This window comes from Macaca thibetana, chromosome 5 (assembly GCF_024542745.1).
Source record: "Macaca thibetana thibetana isolate TM-01 chromosome 5, ASM2454274v1, whole genome shotgun sequence".
Lineage (NCBI taxonomy): Eukaryota > Metazoa > Chordata > Mammalia > Primates > Cercopithecidae > Macaca > Macaca thibetana.
The window spans coordinates 23800511-23828472 of record NC_065582.1 but is presented as its reverse complement, the minus strand read 5'-3'; the positions used below and the strand labels follow the sequence as shown (position 1 = coordinate 23828472).

General features: G+C 34.8%; 1 protein-coding gene across 3 annotated transcripts in view; it reads left to right on the top strand.

Annotated features, from left to right (window-relative positions):
• TLL1 (tolloid like 1) overlaps positions 1-27962 on the top strand; it is a 227574-nt gene that overhangs the window by 184594 nt on the left and 15018 nt on the right. For all 3 annotated transcript variants that reach the window (XM_050791802.1, XM_050791804.1, XM_050791803.1), the window contains 3 exons: positions 4526-4706; positions 13838-13963; positions 16862-16989. In XM_050791802.1, coding sequence (XP_050647759.1) covers positions 4526-4706; positions 13838-13963; positions 16862-16989 — 435 coding nt within the window. The remainder of the gene's footprint in view (positions 1-4525; positions 4707-13837; positions 13964-16861; positions 16990-27962) is intronic.

Sequence of the window (27962 nt, the reverse complement as noted above, 5' to 3'; positions counted from 1 at the left end):
TGTGTCTATCTTTGCTTCTTCCTTTTTTACTGCCTACTTTTCCTTCTTTCCTTTTTTTTTTTTTTTTGAGATGGAGTCCCACTCTGTTGCCCAGGCTAGAGAGCAGTGGTGCTATCTTGGCTCACTGCAACCTCCACCTCCCAGGCTCAAACAATTCTTCCTGCCTCAGCCTCCTGAATAGCTGGGATTACAGGCATGCACCACCACACCCAGCTAATTTTTGTATTTAGTAGAGCTTGGGTTTCACTATGTTGGCAAGGCCAGTCTTGAACTCCTGACCTCAAGTGATCTGCCTGCCTCAGCCTTCCAAAGTGCTGGGATTACAGGCATAAGCCATAGCACCTGGCCTCTTTCCTTTTAATTTTTTTTCCTCTTAATTCTACCTGTAGTAACCAAGGAAGTTTTAGCTTTTTACTAGTGGCTTTTGGGTAAAAAAGAGGTAGCTGACTTCTATGTTCCCTTAAAGATAATTAAAGTTTGAAATGTGATGAAATTTTGCTGTGCAGAAGCATTTTAGTTTTATTAGATCTCATTTGTCAATTTTCGCTTTTGTTGCCATTGCTTTTGGTGTTTTAGTCATGAAGTCCTTGCTCATGCCTATGTCCTGAATGGTATTGCCTAGGTTTTCTTCTAGGGTTTTTATGGTTTTAGGTCTAACATTTAAGTCTTTAATCCATCTTGAATTAATTTTTGTAGAAGGTGTAAGGGAGGGATCCAGCTTCAGCTTTCTACATATGGCTAGTCAGTTTTCTCAACACCATTTGTTAAATAGATAATCCCTTCCCCATTTCTTGTTTTTGTCAGGTTTGTCAAAGATCAGATGGTTGAAAATGTGGGGTATTATTTCTGAGGGCTCTGTTCTGTTCCGTTGGTCTTCAACTCTGTTTTGGTACCAGTACCATGCTGTTTTGGTTACTGTAGCCTTGTAGTATAGTTTGAAGTCAGGTAGCATGATGCGTCCAGCTTTGTTCTTTTGGCTTAGGATTGTCCTGGCAATGCGGGCTCCTTTTTGGTTCCATATGAACTTTAAAGTAGTTTTTTCCAATTCTGTGAAGAAAGTCATTGATAGCTTGATGGGGATGGCATTGAATCTATAAATTACCTTTGGCAGTATGGCCATTTTCATTATATTGATTATTCCTATCCATGAGCATGGTATGTTCTTCCATTTGTTTGTGTCCTCTTTTATTTTGTTGAGCAGTGGCATATAGTTCTTCTTGAAAAGGACCTTCACATCCCTTGTAAGTTGGATTCCTAGGTATTTTATTCTCTTTGAAGCAATTGTGAAAGGGAGTTCACTCATGATTTGGCTCTCTGTTTGTCTGTTATTGGTGTATAGAATGCTTGTGATTTTTGCACATTGATTTTATATCCTGAGACTTTGCTGAAGTTACTTATCAGCTTAAGGAGATTTGGGGCTGAGATGAAGGGGTTTTCTAAATATACAATCACACCATCTGCAACAGGGACAATTTGACTTCCTCTTTTTCTCATTGCATACCCTTTATTTCTTTCTCCTGCCTGATTGCCCTGGCCAGAACTTCCAACACTATGTTGAATAGAAGTGGTGAGAAAGGGCATCCCTGTCCTGTGCCAGTTTTCAAAGGGATTGCTTCCAGTTTTTGCCCATTCAGTATGATATTGGCTGTGGGTTTCTCATAAATAACTCTTATTATTTTGAGATACATCCCATCAATATCTAGTATATTCAGAGTTTTTAGCATGAAGGGCTGTTGAATTTTGTCGAAGGCCTTTTCTACATCTATTGAGATAATCATGTGGTTTTTGTCTTTGGTTCTGTTTATATGATGGATTACGTTTATTGATTTGCTACCATTAGAGTGAACAGGCAACCTACAGAATGGGATAAAATTTTTACAATCTACCCATCTGACAAAGGGCTATTATCCAGAATCTACAAAGAACTTAAAAAAATTTACAAGAAAAAATCAAAGAACCCCATCAAAAAGTGGGTGAAGGATGTGAACAGACACTTCTCAAAAGAAGACATTTATGCAGCCAACAGACACGTGAAAAAATGCTCATCATCACTCGCCATCAGAGAAATGCAGATCAAAACCATAATGAGATACCATCTCACTCCAGTTAGAATGGTGATCATTAAAAAGTCAGGAAACAACAGGTGCTGGCGAGGATGTGGAGAAATAGGAATGCTTTTACACTGTTGATGGGGCCGTAAACCATAAAGTTCAACCATTATGGAAGACAGTGTGGTGATTCCTGAAGGGTCTAGAACTAGAAATACCATTTGACCCAGCTATCCCATCACTGGGTATATAGCCAAACGATTATAAATCATGCTGCTATAAAGACACATGTACACACATGTTTATTGTGGCACTATTCACAATAGCAAAGACTTGGAACCAACCCAAATGTGCATCAATGACAGGCTGGATTAAGAAAATGTGGCACATATACACCATGGAATACTATACAGTCATAAAAAAGGATGAGTTCATGTCCTTTGTAGGGACATGGATGAAGGTGGAAACCATCATTCTCAGCAAGCTATCGCAAGGACAGAAAACCAAACACCGCATGTTCTCACTCATAGGTGGGAACTTAACAATGAGAACACTTGGAAACAGGGTGGAAAACATCACACATAGGGGCCTGTTGTGGAGTGGGGTTAAAGGGGCAGGATAGCATTAGGAGATATACCTAATGTAAATGATGAGTTAATGGGTGCAGCACACCAACATGGCACATGTATACATACATAACAAACCTGCATGTTGTGCACATGTACGCTAGAATTTAAGTATAATTTTAAAAAGTAAAAAAAAAAAAAAAAAAAAAAAAAAAAAAAGAAAGGGATGAACTTACATATTTCAAGGAATTGTAGAATCTTGGAACTCAATGAGCCACTTGAGCTTCTTTTTAACATTATATGTAAGTTTTATAATAAGACTGCAATTTATCATTTTAACATACTTTATCCACCTGAAATATCATTTTCTTTTAATAAGTAAAGAAAATAATTTTTATACTATTTTTAGAGAGGTTTTTTTTTTTTTTGAGCTACACATTTTGAAAATGCACCTTTTGAAAATGGGAATGTCCTTACCAATTCTGCAATTTGATATGAATTTAGTGTTGAATCACATCTACTCCCATTGTTTTCCCTTAAGCTATTACTGTGTTGGGCGTGACATTTTGATTTATTAATCGATAGATATTTGTAGTAAGTCTAGAGGTCTGCGTTCAGGAGAAAGCAGGGGAGATGGCTTTATGTAACTAAGGTTTTGTGTTCTTTAAGCATTATTCTCATAGGGTCACCATTCATAGAAGGGCTCTTTACAAACTCTGTTCACATATTCTTGTGTTCTTTAATTTATAATGGTGCTACTGTGTAGAAAGCTGTTACAGAATTCTCTGTATGTTCATAGTTTGACAACTTAGCTATTTAAAATAAAAGGCCTGAGCAAAAACTTGACTTACAGAATAATGGGTTAGGCTTAAAACATCATTATTTTATTCATTATATTGATATTGCAAAGGAAAGTCAATGGCGACATCTTTAGCCTTGGAAACAGTCTTTTATACTATGTTGGAACTCTCCAAACAAAAATTGCAATTGTAACAAAGTCAGTAGAAAACTTATTTCATTTTCCCTAGCAGCATTTTGCTTATTTATCACCTAATTAATATCACAAGAACCAGTAATTTGAGTTGACATATTTCAAAGCACAGATCATGCCCCAGGGTTCAATCATATGCATTGTTAAACCTTGCTAATTACACATTTATGTAATAAGGTCATTCATGCAAGATTTGTTCTTGAACGTGTGCCCTGTTGGAACTTTGGAAAAGTGTATTATGGAAACATCTGTTAGTGACCATAAAATTGCTTAAAAATACCTGGTATTCATTTAGCTTCTTCCATTTTGGTGGTGTTGGTATATTATATATAAATCAGAATGAGGCTATCTTATTTTAATATAAATTCTTACCTCCTTTGCACGGAATAGCGTTCCTATGTGTTTGCAGTCCTGCAGCAGTCCTACAGAGTAACTTCACAGCACTCAGCAACAAAAAGAAATTAAGAAATATCAGTCCTGTTAGTAAGTTTAAAAGGCAAATAACCTTTATTATTATACATCAAGTATCCCTCTTTCTCTTTTAAAGTTACTAATGGTGCTGTTCTCATTAGAATGTGGTATTTCTGGGAGACAGCACTGGACTAAGCCAAACTCCTTTTTGTTAATCACCACAGTGCCATGTATGTGTGACAAGCATCATTTTGGACGAGCTGTATAAAAATCTCTGAACTTCAGTTTTCTCATCTCTACAATGGAAAGAGCTATTTCTATTGATAGTAGTTGTGTGCTAGGATTACAGGAGCGAGCCACCGTGTCTGGCCTGATTTTTTCCTTACCTGTTAGTTCTAGTTTGACTACCATAAGAGTAAAATGGGAAAAACAAGATACATTTTTCTAAGCTAAATGTCAATCATCTTGTACTCACACATCTGGCAACTGATAACCACATTTTTTTCTAGGTTTGCAAATATGATTATGTGGAGATCTGGAGTGGTCTTTCCTCTGATTCTAAATTGCATGGCAAATTCTGTGGCGCTGAAGTGCCTGAGGTGATCACATCCCAGTTCAACAATATGAGAATCGAATTCAAATCTGACAATACTGTATCCAAGAAGGGCTTCAAAGCACATTTTTTCTCAGGTATAAGTATTCACATGTTGTGTGTGTATATTACAGATTTTCAATGTGGATTGGATTAAGTGGTATGTGATCTATTTTTCATCATTTTCTGCAAATGTAACTTGAAGAAGAAGACCTTACCATTTGACATAGGTTTAGTAATATTTTACTTAACATTAGGATATTAATAAGACGGGCCCTGATGAAATGTTGCCTGCAAACAATTAAATCTTACATAAAATCTAGTCGGATATTATAAAGGCTGGTACAAACAACACTTTTAATTATAGTAATACTTTTATACAGTGACTTTGCTCTCTACAGGTGGATGGAAATAATGATACAAGACCTCCAAAAAGGGGCAGATTTTTCAAAATAATTTTTCTTTGTGTTTGGAAAACGTAGTCTCATTTTAGCAGCACTTTTATATCTTTTTATTTAGCAATGTATTTCTTCCTATTTTCATATATTTTCATTATTATTAGGCTAATATTAAAATTGTGCTTAGCCTCATCGTTATAGAAATGGTTGCGGTAAGAAACCTAGAAACACGGAAATTATAATTTTACTAAATATAATATATTGTTAGCTGTATTTAATGGTTTGCACTTTTGTGTTCGGAATTTAACATTTAGTTTAAGCAACTCAAAGTAAAATTTCCTTCTTAAAGATCTGAAATTTTATAAAACTCCCCAGATTTTATGGAAATATATAAAAAAAAACAAGAAAATTTTTTTCTCAATCTCAGTATCATACTTTATAAAAACATTATTTTGAAACTTCTCAAGTAGATAAAATTGTAACAAACCTTAGTATAGCAATCTATTCTGTCTTTGCAACTAGCAAGCAATTTAGAGCAACTGAATTCCAATTATGTTTTAATATTAGTAATTTGGATTGAGTTAATTCAAAGGCCATTTATTCTGGTCCTCATGTGTTTAAAATTAATGAGATTTACAATGTCCAGGGTTTGTTTGGGGTTTTCAGTGTAATTGAAGTTAATGGTTCACAAGCTCCATTGAGTTCCAAGTCATACAGAAAAGTGCCTTCAGAATACAATGGACCTCGACTCCCGTTTTCTCATTTCCTTCTTTATTCCCAGTTTAAATGACCTTTTACAAATGCCTCTCAGGTATTCATTTAAGTTTCATATTATTCAAAGTACAGTTTTAATATTTTAATGAAAATGAGACTTTTTAAGACTTCACTGTTTTATAAATATTATGTGTTTTATGAAGTTTAAGTGACCCAGCATTTAGGTAGAGACAGGTTACTTATCTTAGCGCTATCTAAATATTTATTTTAAAAATTGAAATTATGAAGTAAATGAATTTTGTCATAATAATTGAAGTTACTAGTGAGTACTGTGTTCACTATTTGGGTGATGGGTTCAATAGAAACCCCAAACCCTAACATTGCGCAAAATTCTCATGTAACCTGCACATGTACCACATGAATCTAAAATAATTTTTAAAAATAATGTATTCAGGATCCTTTTTATGTTACTTTAGTATTATATTTAATTTTAAATTGTTTTAAGACAAGAAACATGCTACAAATACTGACTACAAAGTATGATTAAATTTAGTTACTCAGAAAATTTAAAATTTGCTTTCTGATATTTTTGGTAAGAAGAAAATTTCCAAATTATAAAAACAGATTATTCACGTCCTTAGAAACAGCACTGTTGAAATATAAGAGATGCTTCCTTAATTCTTTGAAATACAGCTCTGAAGGCTTGTGCAGAAGATACTGTTCTCTACCACATGAGCATATATGGTCTTTATTCTTTATCTCTGTGGAACTGTGCTTTGTAAAATTAACTGAGCACCTTGGTAGTACTTGAGCCAATAACAGGTAACTTGCTGTAAATCATGTTCACTGATGCATACTTAAAACATGGATGATTGTATGATTGATTTCATATAATCATCCATGTTTTAAGTATTTATCAGTGCACTTAAAATACATATATATATAAATCAATTAACATGGCAATACTTTTCAAAGAGTCTAGCCTAGATTGTTTGATGATTAGTTAACTAAACTGAACAATGAAGTTCATGAAGAAATTAAACCCCAAAATTTCATTTTATATTGTTATATTCACATATTTATATGACAGATGAGGCAGCTGAGGAGTTAAGTAAGCTTCTCGGTGTCAAAGAGCATTTAAACCTAGTATCTCTTGGTCTGAAGACCATTCTCTTAACCATAAGAACTGATCATGACCTTGGCAAATGGCATTAGTTCTTTTCCTTATGACCTGGAAAACAACAGCGGATATAATTTTCACTTCTTTATTAGATTATTGTTTTGTAAAAGTCCAAGACAATTATTATTAAGTATAAATTTTCAGGGTTCACTTTGTGAATCATTAAAAAGTCTTGGCTGTTTGTCAGATTGATATTTAAAATACTGTGGTTCTGGATGAGTGATTAGATCTCTTTCACATTTAATTTCCTGGGAGTTTCTGTTAGCAGGAAAGATGTTTGCCCAGAAAAAGGGAAGGTTAAAAACATGTTTGTAATAAATTGCTATTGTTATATCAAGAGATGGCAGAAAATAAGAGTTTAGGTGAATAAGTGTCCTCATTATGATGATCTTATGAAGTCATAATTTACAGAAGATTATCCATTTTAATTGATGTCTGTTCACATTGCAAATATTAGAGTTCTAATAATGCTTTCAGTGTGATAATATATAATCATATGTCAAAAGCCAAGTAATTCACTGTAACTACATTATTAGAAAGTAAGTATGCCAACTATAAAGATACTATAGTTCACAAACAAAATCTAAGTTTTTTTTAAATGTTAAAACTCACTATGGGGGGCTTTGACAAAGTGTGTTACTGGATTTATCGTCACAAATTCTACAGAATGAAATTTCAAGAGTCATTAAAATGACTACTCCATTTGCCCCAGAAATCCCATTCATGGGACTCTTTCATCAAGAAATATCTCGAAATCTGGAAAACGAATTTCAAAATGATGTGATAGTGACAGAAATTTGGAGCTACCTGATATTGCGACAACAGGAAAATCATAAATAAGTTATGGCAAATGCACGTTGTGGACTCTTCTGTGCTACAAAGATGGTTCAGCCATTCCATGGTGTAAAATGTTGTGGGCGGTAAAACGTTAATGGAAATCTAGGCATAAAACAGTGCATGCACTGTCTAGATAGCTAAGAATGCAGGTTGGAACAAACCTGAAATTTGCCATATGAAAATACCAAGAATGCTTGGTTAGGGTGGAAAGACGATGCATTATCGTTTTCTCCATTTTCTTCTCAGAGTTTTCTTTTAATTAAAATATAAAAATAAATTTAAAAGAAAAAAAGGCTCCTATCATGTTTCCATCTATTACTGTTAGCCAAATATTTCTAGTTTGCAAACATTGCCTGATAGACACCTATTTCTTCATTAGTTAATAAATATTACTACAAGTTAATATTAATACAAGCGTATCAAATTGAGTTAAATTCCCAAATATTTTATTACAGGCAATCTAATAAAGATGTCAATATATTATATACATCAATCAAGAGATATTTTATAAACACGTAGTCTAAAATGGTTATGTTTATAGCTAGTGTTCTAAAAATTTCAGAAGTAGTTGTGGCTTTATGAAACCTTAACACAGAATATAACATGTTCAGCTATTTGTTCCACATTCTTTTTCCAAGAACTTCTAAGAATTTTCAAGGAACTCAGTAATAGTAAAAAATAATATTTGGTAATAAGTGATTCTATAGTATTTGGAAAAGAAAGCTATTAAAAATAAAACTCTAGCTTTCTTTCAGTTAAGTGATACATCAGGAAAAAGACAAATATATTTAAGTTTTAACATAAAATGAAATAATATATTTATAGTATTATTTTCAACATATCATTGTCTAATAAAATAATTGCATAAGAGATTTTAGCTTTCCTTGCACATAGCCTCAGATTTTTAAAACAAACACTTTTTAGATTTAAGAAATAACATTGAAGGGATGTCTCTAAGAACTTTTTAGCAGAATAATTCACATCACTTCCATGCTCATAAAATTGAGAAACTCTCATCTATCAATTCTGACTAAATATCATAAATGAGTCATGAAAATGCCGTAGCTTAAAAATTAAGAAGTCGTTGGATTTTATAGCAAAATAATTTATAAGCTGCTCTGTAAAAATCAGTGTAATATGCTACACTTATTCAAGGGTATATTTAAAGAGCAATACAATGAAGTAATATTAAAGCAAATAAAGAAATTAGGAAGCCAACATAAGACCATTTGAACATTATGTAGAATTATGTGTGGCTTTATTTATTTTCAGGTAATTCAGAATATAGTGGCATAGACATTTTCTAGAAGATATATGGCCCAACGATAGCTTGGTGTTATTTTCTTGGACTAAATGAGATTTGTTACTAGATTAACCACAATGATTTAGTTTATATGATAGTAAAACCAAACGTAATTTTATATGACATATTTGAGCACAAGTCTGCAAGTCTGCATAGGTATACATGATGCAATTTACTTAATTTTAAGTGAGGAAGCAAAGCTAAGAGTATTCCGCTCAGAAGAGTTTCTTTTCTTTAAATGAGTTAAGCATAACAGAAATATTAGTAGGACTTTATACCTGAAAAAATTAGCACATTTGGGAACTTGACATCTTTTAAAATTTTAATTATAGCATTATTTGGAGATAATATAAAAATGACTTCAGGCAATGAGCGTTGAGCATAGGCATTTTGCCTTTTATAGGCAACCCTCTGTTAATGAAAAGATTCAGTTATGACTCTGCAATTCTGAGAACAGAAAATGTGAAGAATAGTAGCAGTCTCCCTCAGGGAAAAATCTATTAGGAATGTGATCTAACTATTGCTGATAAGCCTAGGGACTTGCTCAAGGACAGAAATGGACTAAAACTCGTTTTCCGACTCCCAGTTCATCTGTCTGTAACAAATGGAGGAGTCACTTAAAATAATGTGTGCATTGCAATCTTTCTAGCTCTAAATTCAAGTAATTTCAATTGACATGCTCCTCATCTTATCTTCCTGTGAGTGTGTCTCGATATTTGTAAGTGTCCTTGCTGTCCACTGTTTCTCTCATGGAATGGTTGTTGATATTTGCAGATGAAATTCGACATGATACTACTCTAACAAAATTTTAAGGTGATTAATTACACACAGTAACACAACTTTCTTGTATGATTTTGAATCCTGCTTCCAAGTTTTCATCATTAATGATATTTAAATATTTGCATGTTTATGGAAACAGAAAATTATCTCTGTTGTAGCTCTCCTAGTGTTTATTGGTGCTTTTTTGTAGGTGATTATTTACTGGATAGTTTTATGTCGGGCCTGTGTGTGCTGTGCATGTGTCCATTTATTTCAGATCCTGAACATTTAATTTGAGAATACCTGCTCTTGTATATTTCTGTTCTGTTGCTTGGACAATTGACTTCTTTTTCCTACAGATAAGGAAGCTTTCTGCAAAGAGAAAATTTTTATTTTTGAATATTGCAAGAACTTGATACAGGTTGCAACTTCAGTTCCATCCAGTATGTATCATTCATAGATTGATGACCTCTGATAGTCTCAGAGGTTCGCTGTAGGCCTCTGATGGAAGAATACGCCCTTCCTTTTTCCTAATGATGGGCCTTGTCTTTATCTTACATGAAGGAATGGAAAGCAGACATGTCCATTCCAGAGAAGGGGGCTAATTTCCATCTGCAGAAAATAAATGCTTTTATTTCTCCTCAATAAAACATTTATTTCTAGCACTAAGAAAAACACTTTTTTCTTTATTTTGTGTCTAGTATATGAAAATGCCAGAAAATTTCAAATAAATTATTGATAGAAATTTCAGTTATTGAATGTGTTACGCAGACATTATGAGAAATGTTTAAATGTCTCTCCTCCTCCCTTTTCTCTTTCCTTGGATTTGTATTCTTCAAAACAGAGTTTTTGTCCTAAGAGGAGAAATGGACAGAAGTTAATTATGTTTGCTAATAACTTTTTTCCAAGTTTGATGGCCTTTCATAAATAAGAAATCTATGATATATTTGCAGAACTTATCTTGTATGAAGTTGCCATTTCTCATCAACATAAGAAATCCAAAATTGCATTCACTTTAATTAGAATACTCTATTAACTCCTGTTCAAACAAGTGATTTTAAAACAACCACACCATATTTACTACTCCACAGATGAATTAAAATATTTTTCAAAATATAGTGCAAAATACCAAAATATTTTTAGTCTGCATGATGTAAAACATCTGGATAATTTTAAGTATTCCAATGATTTCCTGAAATTTTCTCTTTTCATATGACTATTTGACACATGGAGGTACAGTTTTATATGCTACTTTTCAGGACATAATAACTTTCTTCTTTTGCCTTTAGATGATATTTTGATTAGTTCAGTTTTGAATTTAGCTAAAATTTAGACTAACTCATAAGTATATTCTAGCTGCCTAACTGGTAACTTTTCATTTCATGCAACCTTAAATTAAATTATGCTATATCAGATGTGCAAATGAAGGCAGGAAACTCTGATAAATTGGGAAAGTAAAAAATAACAGATACTTAGAGAATAATGACTATATAAATAGTAATAACTCTTCTTCTTCCCTGTCTTATATTTGTTCTCTTTCGTCTTCTTCCTCTTCTTTCTTTTCTTCTTCCTCTTGCTCCTCCTCCTCCTCTGCTTTCTCTTCTTCCAAAAATTATTCTGAAATTATTATTATTATCTTTAGCACAGCAAGAGTATTAATGGTTGGCTACAAAATCATGGAAATATAATTGGTTTCATTTTGTATTTTATCTCTCTTTAGTTACTATTACTATAGGTCAGTTTATTTTTTAATAGATCTTGAAATGAATTATACTCCGAAATATGAGCAATATGACCTTTCCACTAGAATGAAGTTTGGATTTTAGGGATATTTTATGTTTTGGAATTCTTTTTATTACAAAATGACTGGATTTAAACACAGCAATAATGCATGTGTTATTGAATAACACTTATGTTCATCTTTGTATTTTAACATTTTTGTATCTTTCATGCATGGCAATCCAAATAGGTACCAACAAAAGGGTGAGATTCAGGCCATCTCTGCCTCTTCACTGTTTGTCTCTGAGCAGTTCATCTGTTTATCAGTCAATTGCAAATGTGAACAAATTTTCTCTAAGCTACTTTGCATATAGTTGTTAGGTTTCCGAGCTACTCTCAAAACTCTGGTTGACCCAGGGTACAACTAAAGTTCACTCTATCAGGTCTTATATTAAGTATGTAAAACCATCATTATATAAACATTTTCAAAGGAAATATGTGTCTATTTCAGAATAATTCTGTCACCAGCATTTTCTTAATTGGTTCTTCCATTTAGCAGAGATAAATTCTACATTCACTCATAAGGAAGCGTTTTTCTGAAGCTTCGTAAGGGAAAGAGCCTCTGGAAAGTAAGAGTGAAAAACAAATTTAAGCAATTCATTGCTTAACCGTCTGCATTAGAAAATGCAGGCAGCTGATACCACGGTGGTAGGAAGTATGGTTTACTGTCCACCCGTTCTGTATAAGCCATTTGTAATTCATAAACTATAATTCTCACTGTCGATACAGCTAATGGAATAAGAGTTCAAAATTATGTTAAATTTCTCTAAAATTGATTATACAAATCTAATTTTCTATTAACTGCTACTTTTTTCTATATTTCGGTGTTTGATGCTCTTTCACAGAATGATTGTCTTTGTTCTGCTTTTATTTTGTTTTGCTTTTGGCTTATTCTCCATAGTAAGTGTTGAAAGAATAATGGAAGTGTCAAGGATAGGTGGAGAACACATAACTCACAAATATACTAATTATGATATATCCTTTAAAAACTGAGATTGCCTGTGTGTATTTAAAATATTCAGATAGTGCCAATGCATTCATATCGCCTGTAAGCGTGTGTGTTATGTAATCAATCTTCAAATGTGACAAAATAGATGCATCTTTAAAAATTATCATCAGATTCTTTGATAAAAATACCTTCCCTAAACATTTTTTCCATGGAATGAATATAGATTTGATTAAAAAGCAAAAATAGTATAATTTCTATGCCACCAAGAGCTTGCCAGTGCTCACTAGCAAAATCAGCTGAGAGTGTCCAATTTGAATTCAGCCTAACTCCTCATATGATGTAACTCGTCCTTTTCATTCTCTATGTGTGGGAGTGATGAAAGTCTGAGTGACGTGCCATCATGAATGTGTGTCAGGAACAATCTGCCAGTTTTGACGTTAATGGACAGGCCAGCTATGGAATGACAGCTGAGTGACATGAGTGATGGTTCATGCCTCACCGAATTGACTGCCTGTTAATCTAGTTTGGCTTTTTTCCCTGTAGTGAATTTGTTGGCTATTTTTTGGGGCTCATATTTCCTAGTCTAATCTTTACCTTACTTCTAGCACACTAAAAGCCCTTTTAGGGGATGACTTATTAATAAACTTGTCTGCCACAGTATATTTGTTTAAAATACATAAATTTCATTTCTTCTGTAGAATAGTTTAATTATGCCTTTTTTCTGCTTGGAATGCTATGAAATGTCCAAATTCATTAATGCTAAGCATAACCGCAAAGTTAATGGGGAAAAAAAAATCAACTACAGTAATTATACTGAGTGATTTTTTTAAGTGATTACATACAAATCTTGGAACCTTGTTTAGCCTCTGTCTGTATACCATGGTTAATATATTGAAGGATATCCCTCTACTTAAATGCTATTTCTTGCCCCTATTCAAACTATGCACAATTTTAAATTTATTTTTTAAAATTAGCAGTAAATGTTTAGGGTTAATTTGAAAGAAAGATCTACTGATTCCCTCTTTCTCCTACCTAAAACTTCTACTCCAGCATAGGAATAAAAGAGGGTTACAAGTTATTATCATAGTACTAATTGTCTTGGAAATTTGATTCATGGTACGAGGCTACAAGCTAAACAAGGAAAGGGTACAACTAAGAGATCATACATTTTTGTTTGTTTTATGTTGGGAACAGGAGAAACCATGACTTAGTTTACCCTTTGGCAGTGTTAACCACAACTAAATGACTCCCTTTGATATCCTTTGTTTTTAAAGTTACTTACTAAACCATGGGATTGATCTCTTTGCTAGACAAAGACGAATGCTCCAAGGATAATGGTGGATGTCAGCACGAATGTGTCAACACGATGGGGAGCTACATGTGTCAGTGCCGTAATGGATTTGTGCTGCATGAAAATAAACATGATTGCAAGGAAGGTATGGAAAGGAATACACTTTTCTTGACAACATGTAGAATTGCATGTGGTTTGGATAAAGCACTGCTTCCAAGTAGAGTTAATCATTTCAATGAGTGATCTCATGGTGGGCTACCCAAATGTCAAAAAACAAAATTCTGTGTAATGTTCAAAGATCCAAGGCAAATGACTGGATCTTTACTTTGCATATAGGTGGCATTAGAGTAGCTTTGTATAACAGACATAGTAGCTGCTAGGATACCATCTGGTAGCCAGAAAAGCACCACGTTCTCCCCAGGTCTTTGTGGAACAGACCTTATAACAGCATGCATAGTTAAACTTAACTTCTGCTAAATGTTTTGCATTTGATGTAATACTCCTCCCAAAAATATCTTGCATATCTTGTGCATGTGCTACATAAGTGATGTCCCTTTAAATACCAGGAGTGTCAAACTCAAATGCCTACCAAAGGGAAGACATTTGAAAATGGTAGATACTGTGTCATTTAAAGTTTGAAGTCATGGTGTTGGTCCAGAAAAGCTTAATAGTAGCACAATCATACCCTACCAGATTTTGTCCCCAAGGCCTTACAAAATTCCACAACTTTTTAAAAGTAGTAATCTTAATCCCCTTAGCCACTATGAACTAGACGAGAACTTTAAATAGTTATTCAGCTCTTATTTCTTTCTTTGACAGTCTGTTCCCGAATTTTCTACTTAAGTTGGATTTATGCATGTTTTGAGAGGAGAATTACTAAGGCAAATTTTATAACTTTAGTCACCATATGTACATTGGAAGGTACCTGACTCTAACCACAGTTAGATAAGAATGTTTTGTGTAAACATTGCAATAATAGAGAATATCCTGAGTTGACCCTTGTTCCATTCAACGCCTTTGAAATATGGTTACATGTCGAGGATTTTCTTTTTCTCATTGAGCTAATGACATTGTGCAGAATCATATACAAGCAGGAATTTTTCTTTCTCTCCTTTCATGTATAAGCATAATATCTGTAACTTGGTAAGATAAGATATGCTATTAAATCAATAGATTAGGAAATAGGTCCAGGTTTTTGGGGTTTTGGGGGTTTTCTTTTTTGTTTTTATTTTGAAACAGGGTCTCCCTCCGTTGCCAAGGCTGGAGTGCAGTGGTGTGATCTCAACTGATTGCAGCCTCGACCTCCCAGGCTTAAGCAATTCTCCCACCTCAGTCTCCCAAGTAGCTAGGACTACAGGTGCACACCACCATGCCTAGCTAATTTTTTGTATTTTTTTGTAGAGACGGGTTTTTGCCATGTTGCTCAGGCTGGTCTCGAACTCCTGAGCTCAAGCAGTCCACCTGCCATGGCCTCCCAAAGTGCTGGGATTGCAGGCATGAGCGACTGCACGTGGCCCAGGTTTTTGTTTTTTGTTTTGCAGACATTGAAGGTAATTCAGAGAAAAAAAAACAAGACAGCTTTTATAGATTATAGATTATATATGTAGCCTGTGGCTCACAGGTACAAATATGTCTCTGTTCATTACATAAATGATATAGGAAACTTCATTATAGATAAAACAACATGCAGACGCACCTTAATAAACTTGTCCTATTGCCAGGAAAGGGGTTGGATCATCTTTTACCTTCACTATAGTACATGCTCCTTGTACACTTTAGCAACGAGCCTCTCAACCTAGTCTCAGTGTCATCGCTGCATCCTGCAGAGATCACATTTCACATTGCAAGGCTGAGACAGGGACGATGAAATTTAGAAAACCCTTGTCATGACTGGATCCAAACTTTCAAGGCTATGTCTTGCTACCATAATCATAGATTATCAGACAGGAACTGAATTTTACCTTCCACTTTATTGTAATCTTCTGTTGCAAATACAAATCTCCCTATGGAAACCTAGCACAATTAAGGTGAAGGTCTAGTATGAATGATTGCAGCAGTGGGGCCAACAGCAACTACAGTAAGTGCACTAACTAATGTTGGGCCATGTTACCCTTGCCCTGTGGCCCCGAAGGGTATAACCGGTGTGTTTTCCGTTGAATAAAGTATTTCACCAAATGTATTGCTCAGGAAATTTTAGAAAATTATATGTACACAATACATAACAAATAATCCCAGTCTAAACAAGGATGTATGTTATAGAATTTTCTAAATTATATAGAAAGAACACAGCTTGAGGATAATAAGTGTTTTTGAAATTTAACATTAACCATGTGGAAAGATCTTGTCTAAAATGAGCTTATTTTAATTGTAAAAAAAAAAAAAAAAAAACATTACATAATTATACTGATTGAATGAGGTATCCTTTGAAGTTCAGAAGCATCTCTAGGGCTAATAGCTGTTCATTTATTTTTCCTCTTAGTGCTTCCACTTGCTTTGATAAAATTAGGGCTAATTTATTTTAGAAGCTAAAATTATGATACAGGTATTCAAGTGTATATTTAACTAAGGGAGAGAGAAAATGTAAATACGTGATTCAAAAGGTGCCTTCATGATGTTAATTAGCTGTAAATGATGTTTCTTTTAATAGGAAAAAAGTTGCAAATGGCATAGTCCAATGATGTTTGTTTGTGACATTGGATTAAATACACCCAGTGTTGATATTCTCGACTGTCAATATATGTTGCACTGTTAAAGTCTGAGCCACAGACCCATCAGTTTAAAATAAAAGTTCAATTTATTTTAGGCATTTATCTGATTTATGGTAAATACTTAATTTCATGTGAGGCAGACAACAAACATTGGCTGATTATACTCAGCAACAGATTTCCCAGAGCAGATGAATATGATAACCGACACGGAAGTGATAATTAGCTGGTATTCAGGAAAATCTTTCAGCAGGGCAGTGGGCAAATAGGCTGCTTGCTTTCTGCCTCAAACCTGGGCTGGATTGCCACACTGTCTGATATTATGGTTATTGGTACAGCTGAGTGTGAACAGAAGATCCACAGTCCAAGTGGCCTCATCACCAGTCCCAACTGGCCAGACAAGTACCCAAGCAGGAAAGAATGCACTTGGGAGATCAGCGCCACTCCCGGCCACCGAATCAAATTAGTAAGTGAGCACATCCTTTTACTTTCCATTAAGCCGACTGCCCTTGTCTTGCATTACAAGCACTAGGAAATAAAATGGAAGTTTATCTAATTGAATTGAATCATAGGCAGCTGGAAAAGATTTTTTGTCTCATGCTTTCCTCCTTACACTAAAATCCTTGACTTGACTTCCTAGATCAAGGTGACTGCCACGTTGTTCTCCTCTAGTGTTTCTTATTCTGGATGTTTTATAAGGCATTACCAAAGTTGCTTCAAAACAGTAGTCTTTATTTCTTAATATATTACTGGTAATTATATTTTCAAATTTGGAAAATAAATGAAGAAATAAAAGAATCAGAAATTTGCCAGAAAGCACAGAATAATAATTCACTTAAACCCAGCATAACATATTCTACTGGTTATACCAATTCCATATACATATGTATTTTTCATAATAGAATCAATTTTGTCTCGTGGTGTACAGAATATTATTTTTGCATGATATATTGCCCTCTGTACAAAGATACTGATTTCCTTGGATTTTGCCCACATTTTATCAGGCATGAGTAATTCAAATATGAGTATATTGTCTCATCTCTCTTGCATTCTTCTCATTTTGCATTCTGGCCTGGTCATAAATAATAACCTGATAACAAATGTTAAATTTCATTATAGGCCACAGAGTGTTTGAAGAGTATAATCTAAAGAAATAAAAATATAGAAATGTAGAAATGTTAACAATTTCCTGCAATATGTTGTTTTTAGAAGCAAAAGGCAGTGCCAACTAACAAGGCTCAGGAAAGAGCCCAGCAGGCACTATAATGACAAAAATTGTCTGAGGAGTGAGGCTACTAGTCCAAAGTAGCTCACTAGATGAGTCCAATCATAAGCTTAATTTTTAAATTTCTTGTTTTGACTCTTCCCTCAGTGACTATTATTGGCCAATAAAAAGGCCTTATTTATATACAACATTATAATAAAATCAGAGACAGTTGCCAAGAAATTCATATTCTTAGTATGGAGGTCCTTCCAATCTCCATAGTTGTAAGTGATTTCCCAGACAGAGATATCAGTTCATTTCAGCCACACTGTTGAAGGATCCTAAATGCTGAGAGACAGCACTAGAGGAACTCAACTGCTCTCCAGTCCTGTCCAAGGTCCTGATTGAGAGGATGATTCCCTGAACCTTATGGTAACTTCCTGAGCCTTATGGGCTGAAATATAGAGGCTGCATTCTTTTAAGGAGTTCATTTTCTTAAGAGAGTTGGAAAAATTGATTTTCATGAAGACATTTCTTTGTCTCAATCCAAATTTTTGTTGGATATCATATTCCTTCTTTCTGAAGAACTTATTTTTATATTTGGTATAAAGCATGTACATTAACACTTTTGAAAGCTGTTTTCATTGCATATAGAATTCTAGGATGACAGTTTTCTTTCTCCATCTTGAATGATTCCATTTTTTTCTGGCTTACATAGTTTTCCATACTTCTTTGGTAAATCTTATCATTATATCATAAGTCATGATTATTTTTTCTATGGCTGCCTTCAAAATTTTCTTTTTATCAGCAATTTGAATATAATGTATGCAGGTGTATGTGTTTATGTGTGTGTATGTTTCTGTTTAATAATTTTTTGGTATTTTTCCTTTTCAGAATTATCTGAATTTCTTGCATCTGTATTGTGGGGTCTGTCATTAATTTTTGAAAATTCTCAATTGTTATTTCTTCTTATAATTCTTCTGTGCCATTGTCTCTCTTCTGGGATTCAAATTACTTATGGACTAGATTGTTTGCTGTTATTCCTCAACTCTTGGATATTCGGTTCATTTTTTGCCCTTCTTTCTGAGTTTAAGTTTCAGTAATTTCTACTGACCTATCTTAAAATTCAGTAATTATTTCTTCAGCTGTCTTGAATCTACTGATAAATTTGTCAAAAGCATTCTTTATCTCTATTACCATGTTCTTTATTTCTAGCATTTACGTTTCACTTATTATAGCTTCCAGTTGTGTTAGTCTGTTTGGGATGTCATAACAGATTATCACAGACTTACGGCTTAAACGACAGAAATTTATTTTCTCATAGTTCTGGAGGCTAGAAGTCCAAGATCAAGCTGTACTTAACAAGGGTTAGTGTCTGGTGAGGACTCTCTTTCTGGCTTGTATATGGCTCCACCTCACTGTATACTCACATGGCCTTTTCTCTGTGTATTCACAGAGAGAGACAGAGCTCCGGTGTCTCTTACCGCCCTAAACATATCACGTTGGGGGTTAGGACTTCAACATTAATTTTAGAAAAACACAATTCAATCCATAACACCGTTTATCTGCTGAAATCTCTCATCTGTTCTTGCATATTCTCTGCATCTTCACTAGGATATTTAACTTATCAATGTTAAATTCGTAGTTCCTTTAAATTCCATTTGATATAAACATAGGGGCCATGGGCTCAGGTCTGTTCTGTTGATTGTTTTGTCTCTTAGCAGTGTTTGATTTTTCTTGCCTTTTGTGTCTCATTTTTTTTTTATTAAAATAAGACGTTATGTGTGCAATGGTAGAGACTTTATGTCTGGAAATGGATGCATCTCTTGTGTTAGCTTATTAGTGTATTTGTGTGTATGAAGAAGGGTGTTAGGTGGATCTAATTAAGCCAAGATTGGATTTTCTTGTTCTATTATTATCTTCATTGCACCACGGGCTTCAAATTCCTTTTTCTTCGGGTGGAGGTTGGGATTTAAGAGGTGTTTTCTCAATGCTTCTGTTTCACTCGTACCTTCTCTGTTCATCCCCAGCGCAAATATCGTTCCTCTCCACCCTTTTTTGTCTTTATCAGTGATAGATGGCAGTTGCTTGTTACTTGGTGCTTGCTAGTCTGGTGGGGAAGGCAAAGGGTTCTTTATTATTTCAGTACAGACTCCACCTTAGGCAGGCCCTGCATGTTCGGGTCTTGGTGTTGAGCTTTCTCAGTGATCCTTTTTCTTCTCTTCATGGCAGTGAAACTCTGTCTATATATCTTATGAATCTTCCTTGGGAGAGAGTTTCTTTCCAGTCTCCTAGTGGTAGAAGATCTCTAATGTTACTGGTAGTTGATCCTGAATCCAGGACTTCCCGTAGGGGAAAGGTAGGTTTTGGTTTTGGTTGTATTTCGTTTTGTCTGTTTTGTTTGGACGTTTCCTCTGCCTGCAGTGGCTCTGTACCTTTGTCGTCGGGGTGGCAGGGTTTTCTGCTTCTCCTTCAGAGGCTTAAGGCTGTGTTTTCTGAAGAAGAAATACAATGAGGCTTCAGACTTTTCTCGTGGCAGTGACCACTTCCCTTTCTCAAGCCTGAAACACGAAGGAAGGCACTCACCCACCTCCTGCTTTTTCCACAAATGTTCCTGTGAGCAGGAGATGGAGGTCCATGGAAAAGGATCTGCAAGTGTGTACAAGTTCCCCTCGTGTCTGTAGTTTCCTCTTCCCCTCATCCACACATGACCTTCACCAAGCCATCACCAATTTCATCAGAATGCTTTTCAGCTGGCTGTATGATACCAACATCTCTTCCTCTTGTAGTCTGCCACTGTCACATCTTTCCTTGGAAGGGCCTGACATTCAGTAGACTTCAGACTACTGTGATTTCCATGCTTTGGTGTGTTCAACCAATGTCGTGATTTTGTTTTTTTTTTTTTTTCACACTTTACATCATGGCTTTTTCTTGTTGTCAGGGTAGAAGTAAAACTAGTTCCAGCTTTCTATATCCAAGGGGAAGTAGAACTCCTAATATACCCCGGTTTTAAACATAGCAATACTCAATCCATTCTCAATTATATATCTTTCAGCTTGAAACATCCCATCTAACTCAAGGGCAATCTGTTCCTTCACAAATTGCAGGATTTATTTTTCTTGCCAATATTCAACTTGAGAATTAGGACATAAAGCATGTCTGTTCAACCATGGTCATACCTGCTGGTATCCTAAGAAGGTAATATTCAGAAGCAAACTGAGAGCTTTAACGCAAGTATTAAACTTTATTTTAGGAATTGGAATTTGTGTTTTTTGTGGAAGTAGTTATAGTGTAAGCTAGGTTTTCTCAAATGCTAGCATGTGTCAGAATTACCTGGAAGGCTTGTGAAAACACACATTGCTGCCACACCAGAACTTCTGATTCATAGCATAATATTGATTGCCACCATCCTATCCCACGGATCATGTTCATATAAAGCCAGACTCTCAATAGCATCCTAAGAGCCAGGGTTAGTAGAAAGTGTGTCACAACAGATTAGCCACCCACTCCAAGTAACATTTTGGTTCTATATTTTTTAACTCTTGCCATTTTCACACTATAATTGCTTTTTTTCCCCGATTGCCTTTCTGCATGTAATGTAACTGTTATCTAGTGTTATCTACTTTAAAACTGAAATCACTATTATTGCAGATATCAGCCAATAGTCATTTAGTGAACAATACTTTATAATAACAGTTCAAACCATTCAATCACCGACCCATGTACTTTGACATTTATAATACAGGAAATTTCATCAAGATGTTACAATGTGTAAAATAAAAAAATTTTGCCTGATTTCTTTAGGATCTTTAAATTTTTTTGTTTTTGTTTTGTTTTGTTTTTTGGAGTTGGAGTCTTCCTCTGTCACCCAGGCTGGAGTGCAAAGGTGCAACCTCGGCTCACTGCAACCTCCACCTCCGGGGTTCAAGCAATTCTCCTGCCTCGGCCTTCCAAGTAGCTGGAATTACAGGCGCCTGTCACCAAACCTGGCTAATTTTTGTATTTTTGTAGAGACAGGGTTTTGCTATGTTGGCCAGGCTGGTCTCGAACTCCTGACCTCAGGAAATCTGCCCCCCTTAACCTCCCAAAGTGTTGAGATTACAGGAGTGAGCCACCATGCCTGGATAGATCTTTAATTTTTATGGAAGAATTTCAACCAAAACTGAAATTTAGAAAACGAGTTCAATGAAACTTGAACAATTATGAAACATTTTAATCCTCTTAGGTCAAGAGCTCCTGGTAGATACTTGGTTACCAACTGGCTTCATTATGGGCAAGGGCAGGGATGCAAGGCAAAGAAAACATTTGGGTCCTTATGTTTACAGTGGAGCTTTCTTCACAATTCATGGATTGATATTCCTTTTTCTATAGGTAGGGTGGGAAAATAAGAAAGAATTTTTTTTCTTTTTTCAATTTATGTTTTCTAATTGGCAGATAAAATTGCATGTATTTACCATGTACAATGTGATATGTTGAAGTACATGTACATTGTTTAATAACTAAATTTAGCTAATTAATATATGTATTATTCATCTTTTGATCGTATTTGTGGGGGAAAAAACACTTAACATTCACTATCTCAGCATTTTTTAAGAGTATAATGTATTATTAACTGTAAGTCACCATGTTGTATGATAGTTCTATTGAATTTATTCCTTCTATCTAACTGAAACTTTGTATTTTTTACTTAAATCTACTCAACCCTTTCCCATCTCAACCACCCTAGCCTTTGGTCAACACCATTCAACTCTCTGCTTCTTTAAGTTTGATCATTTTAGATTCCACATATAAGTGTGACCATGTAGTATTTATCTTTCTGTGCCTGGCTTATTTAACTTAATGTAATGTCCTGCGGGTTCATCCATGTTGCTACAAATGACAAGGTTTCCTTCATTTAGTGGCTCCACTGTGTATATATACCACATTTTGTAATCCATTCATCCACTGATGGACACTTAGGTTCATTCCATATCTTGGCTATTGTGAGTAGTGCTGCAGTGAACATGGGAGCAACAGACATTCCTTCAACATCCTGATTTCATTTATTGTTGATATAAACTCAGTAGTTGTGAAATTGCTGGACAATAGGTTAATTCTATTTTTAACTTTTTTCAAATGGCTGTACTAATTTACATTCCCAACAACAGTATGCAAGGATTCCCTTTTCTCCACATCCTCACCAACACTTGTTATCTTTTGTGTTTATGATAATAGTCACTCTGGCAGGTGTGGGGTGATATCTCATTTTGGTTTTGATTTGCATTTTCTGGATGGTTAGTGATGTTGAACGTTTTTTTCAAATACCTGTTGGTCATTTGTGTCTTTTCTTTTGAGGAATGTCTATTCAAGCCCTTTGCTCATAAATAGGTTTATTTGTTTCCTTGCTATTGAGTTGTTTGAATTCCTTTTATATTTTGGATATTAGCGTAGTATCAGATGTATGATTCATAAATATTTTCTCCCATTCTGTAGGTTGTCTTTCCACACTGTTGATTGCTCCCTTTCCTGTACAGAAGCTTTTTAGTTTGATGTAATCCCATTGTCTATTTTTGCTTTCCTTGTCTGTGTTTTTGGGGTGAAATCCAAAAAGTCATTGCCCAGACCAATGTCATGGAACTTTTCCCTACGTTTTCCTCTAGTAATTTTCATAGTTTTGAATCTTATATTTATGTCTTTAATTCATTTAGAATTGATTTTTCAATAAGTGTGACATATGGGTCTAATGTCATTCTTCTGCATGTGGATATCCAGTTTTCCCAACACAATATGAGGGGACTCTCCTTTCCCTATTGTGTGTTCTTGGCATCTTTGTCAAAAATCAGTTGGCTGTAAATGTGTGGATTTATTTCTGGGCTCACTATTCTGTTTTGTCAGTTTATGTGCCTGTTTTTATGCCAGTATTATGCTGTTTTGGTTACAATAGCTTTGTAGTATATTTTGAGGTCAGGTAGTAGGATGATTCTAACTTTGGTTTTTTTGTTTTTCAGTTTTTGTTTTGTTCAAGATTGCTTTGGCTATGCAGTCTTTTTGTGGTTCCATACACATTTTAGTGTTTTCTTTTTTTCTGTTCCTTTGAAAAAAATGTTATTTGTGTTTTGTTTCATCAGTGTTTTATAGTTTTCAGTGTAGAGATTTCTACTTACTGGGTTAAGTTTATTTCAAGGTATTATAATTTTTGGAGCTGTTGTAAATGGTATTGTTTTCTTGATTTCTTTTTCAGATAGTTTATTGCTAGTAAATAAGAATGTGACTGATTTTTGCCTATTGATTTTATATCTGGCAACTTTACTGAATTTATTTATTACTTTCTAATAGGTTTCTGGTGGAGTCTTCAGAGTTTTCTCTGCATGAGATTGTGTCATCTGCAAACAGGGATAATTTAACTTTTCTTTTTTTTAATTTGGATGCATTTTATTTCTATGGCCTAATTGCTCTGGCTAGGACCTCCGGTACTATACTGAATAGAAGTGGTGAGAGTGGGCATCGTTGTCTTATTTCGGATCTTAGAGGAAAAGCTTTTAGCTTTTCTCAGTTGATTATGATGTTAGCTGTGGGTTTGTCATACATAGTCTTTATTGTGTTGTTGCACATTCTTTATATGCCTAATTTGTTGAGAGTTTTTTTTTTTTTAACATGAAAGGACGTTGAATTTGCCAAATATTTTTTCTATTAATATGATGAGATCATTTTTGTCCTTCATTCTGTTAATGTCTTGCCTCATGTTTATAGATCTACATATGTTGAACGATACTTGCATCCTTGGGATGAATCACACTTTATCATAGTGAATGGTCTTTTCAATGTGCTATTGAATTCGGTTTGCTAGTATTTTGTTGAAGGCTTTTCATCCATGTTCATTAGTGATACTGCTCTTCAGGCTTTTTGTTGCTGTTGTTGGGTAATTGTCTGGTTTTGGTATCAGGATAACACAAGATTTCTACATGTTCCCTATTCAGTTTAGAAGCAAGGAAAAGAAAATTGTCACTGAAGACAATTTTATGAGATAATTTTTTAAATCATAGTTTATGAATTTTGAAAGCCTACTGTACTTTCTAACCCAAATTGTCCTGTAACTTGATGTATGGTTTTGTCGAGTGACATGTAGGTAGTGGCTGATAGGTATAAACAAGCCTTCTTTCACTGTGTCTGAGATCACAATTATTTTGGTTAATTTGGGTTATAAGGCTATAATCTCAAAAAGACACTTAGATGATCTAGCAGTTATAGATAATAGGAATTACAATAAAATTCCTATGTGCCCTTTGTGAGATAGGAGCATTCATGTGCATGATGTTCATTCACCATATGTATATTCAGTTTACAGTATGATTATCTAAATCTAGTATATATTATTGTACATTAACATGAGAACTGAACTATCAGAGTCAGTTTATTGTAGATTTATATTGAGACTTAGGCATTATAATGCAGTTATTACCTTTTATGCACTGATCTAGTTATCTACTGCTGCATAGCAAAATAGCCCAAAACCTCATGGCTTAAAGCAAGCACTGTTGTATCTCATAGTTTGAGGGAGTGGCATCAGTATTTAAGTAGTACTTTGCTGGTAATTTTTCTGTTGCATGTGACATTGATTGATTCACCTGGAAGCATATCTGAAGGGTTGAGGTGGTTGCAATTATATGTCTGTCATCTTGATGTGGAGGGCTAAAAGCCTGACTCAGCCGGGACAACTATAGCACCCACACGTGACCATTGCAACATGGCAGTCTCAAAGGAACCAGACTCTTTTCTGTCAATCCTGGATCCCCAAAGTGTCCCAAGAGGCCGTGGAAGCCTCAGAAGCCCTTGAACATTACTTTGGAACATTCTGTTGGTAAAGCAAATCACTAAGGCTGCCAGGATTCGAGGGGAGGAGAATTGAACTAGAAACACACAGCCTTGCCTTCCCAATTTAGACTACTGACCTCCACAGCTGTAGAAGAATAAATTTGTGTTGTTTTAAGGCATTGAGTTTGGCAATCTGCTACAGCAGAGACCCACAAAAGACACATTTGCTTTGTTTTTATTATGCATGTGTGCGTTTATTTAATCATGAGGTACTGACTGAATGATTATAGCTTTAAAGTACAAAGAAATTGCAGTCACAAGTATCTGTTATCCCTGTTTTTATCCTGTCTTGGTTCTAAAAGACTCAACTGATCATTAAATTTGGTAGTACCTTTTTATATTTTGAATTAATGTTCATTCAAAACAAAATACTAACAAACAAAGTTCTAGGCATCCAAGCATACTGCAATAAGCTAATGTGCTTATATCATTTTTAGTTGATTTATCATATCCTTGAGTTTTGCTAAATAACATACAGTTACAAATTATAGCTTTATATATGGGATATTTAAAAAACACAAACATCTACAACTGTTAAATAATTATCCATCATAAATCCATAAAAATATATTTGATCACAGTTATAGAGCACTCATGGAGAAGAAAGGTTCTTTTGAATTAGGAGACTGAGGTTTGTACTCCATGATGCCATGTTTTTCCAGTGGCCTCTAATCCTTCACATATTTTGTGGGAAACCAAATGCCAGTTTTTACCAAAAACAGGAAAAGGTGAAAGATGGCTGGGACTAGGGACCTCTAAAGCTTATCTTACAGTTGCTCAAATTGCAACAGTCTCTTTAATTCTTTTAGTTTAAATGTTCACCCTTGCTAAATTTTATTTCTGCATTAAGTGCTGTCATTTTATTATCTCGTCCTTTGTGAATATATGCAGTTACTCTGTAAGGCCTCATTCTTTAGCCATCGCCTGTATTTTCAATAAAAGAACCTCTACAGATGTTCATATGAGTGAACAGCGTCTGGAAGCCTGGCCAGGGGCCAGCCAGGTAATTAGTCTTGCTTGGGTGTTCCAGAAATAAAGTTATTATTTCCACAGCCTATATCGAGAGTTCAATTTTATTTCTTTTGAACTGGACTCCTTAATCTCTTAGCTTGCTTGTCTTGTGGGAAATGCATTAGGATTTCTGACTAGGGCCCATGGTTAGTCACTTTTTTTTTTTTTTTTTTTTGGCCTTTCTAAAACCTAGATTAGTAACCCTAAAATTATAGAAATATAATCATGGAATGAGTATGCTTTAAAGTTTTTTAATACCCAAATACTTATAAAGTTTTCAACACTTAAGAAAAATATTTAAGTCTACCAAAGGAAGGTAGTGTTAGAGTGGAAATCTGAGTTCCTTACAGCTTTATACATTCAGCCTTGCCAGCTATCCTGTCTCCATTGTGAACTTACAGGGCTTTTCGGGAACCTAAGTAGTGTCTTCTGGGGACATTTCTGCGGCATTGGTTCCTGGTGGCTGGAAATGTGCACATTCTTTATTATTTAGATATTGAGATTCATGGTTCGGCTTCTGTTGTAGAATAAAGTGATACATGACATATCACGCCTTATCATTATGAACTCTGAAAAATATTTTAGAAGTTTTTCCTCTCCAAAGAGTTCCTATAATACATTTCTGTGGCCTGGAAATATTTTCTGTTGATGTAAAGTCACTGTGTGTGGAAGGTTCTCTGTGTGGGTATCTCTACTATACAAGGGGCAGGCTTCCGAGATCTCAGCTTGTGAGTTAGTCACACCTTTGCTTGTGTGTGGTGGAGCTTTCAGTTCAGACTGATTTCTGGAAAAGGACCACCCAGCCTTGGCATTTGACCTAACAAGTTGCTACCTATTCCAAAAAGAAAATTCATTAATACCTTAATGAATGAGAGTTGTTTGCATCACTAGAGTATATGTCACTATGGAACCTTTGACTAATATGACTCTTAGAGACTCAGTCTGATTCCATTAGTAATTTGATAAAGAGCTGTAGCCAGTTGGCACCAGACCAGCTGTCACTATGGCCCCCAGCCCACCAGCTCAATGCCACTTTGTATGGTGTTGCTCTGTTCTGTTAAACAGATGTTATGATTTAGGCTAGACATCCTGCATTTCATTAGGAAGAAAAATATCACCTATTTATCTCACTCATTCAGTCTTCAATGGACCAATCAATGGACTGAACATGTGTGGTCTGTAAATTCTGATCCCAGCTTTAGCCACTACTTATAGCAAATACTTTAGAATGCCACGACCTCCAACTTTCTTAAAATACTCTCCTCTACACAGCAGGTTTCCGTGGTTATTTGATCTGTATATTTACAGATAAATGACTTTAAATCACAATCGAAAGAGATACTTGCTCAACATGCAGTGGTTTTTAGATATTC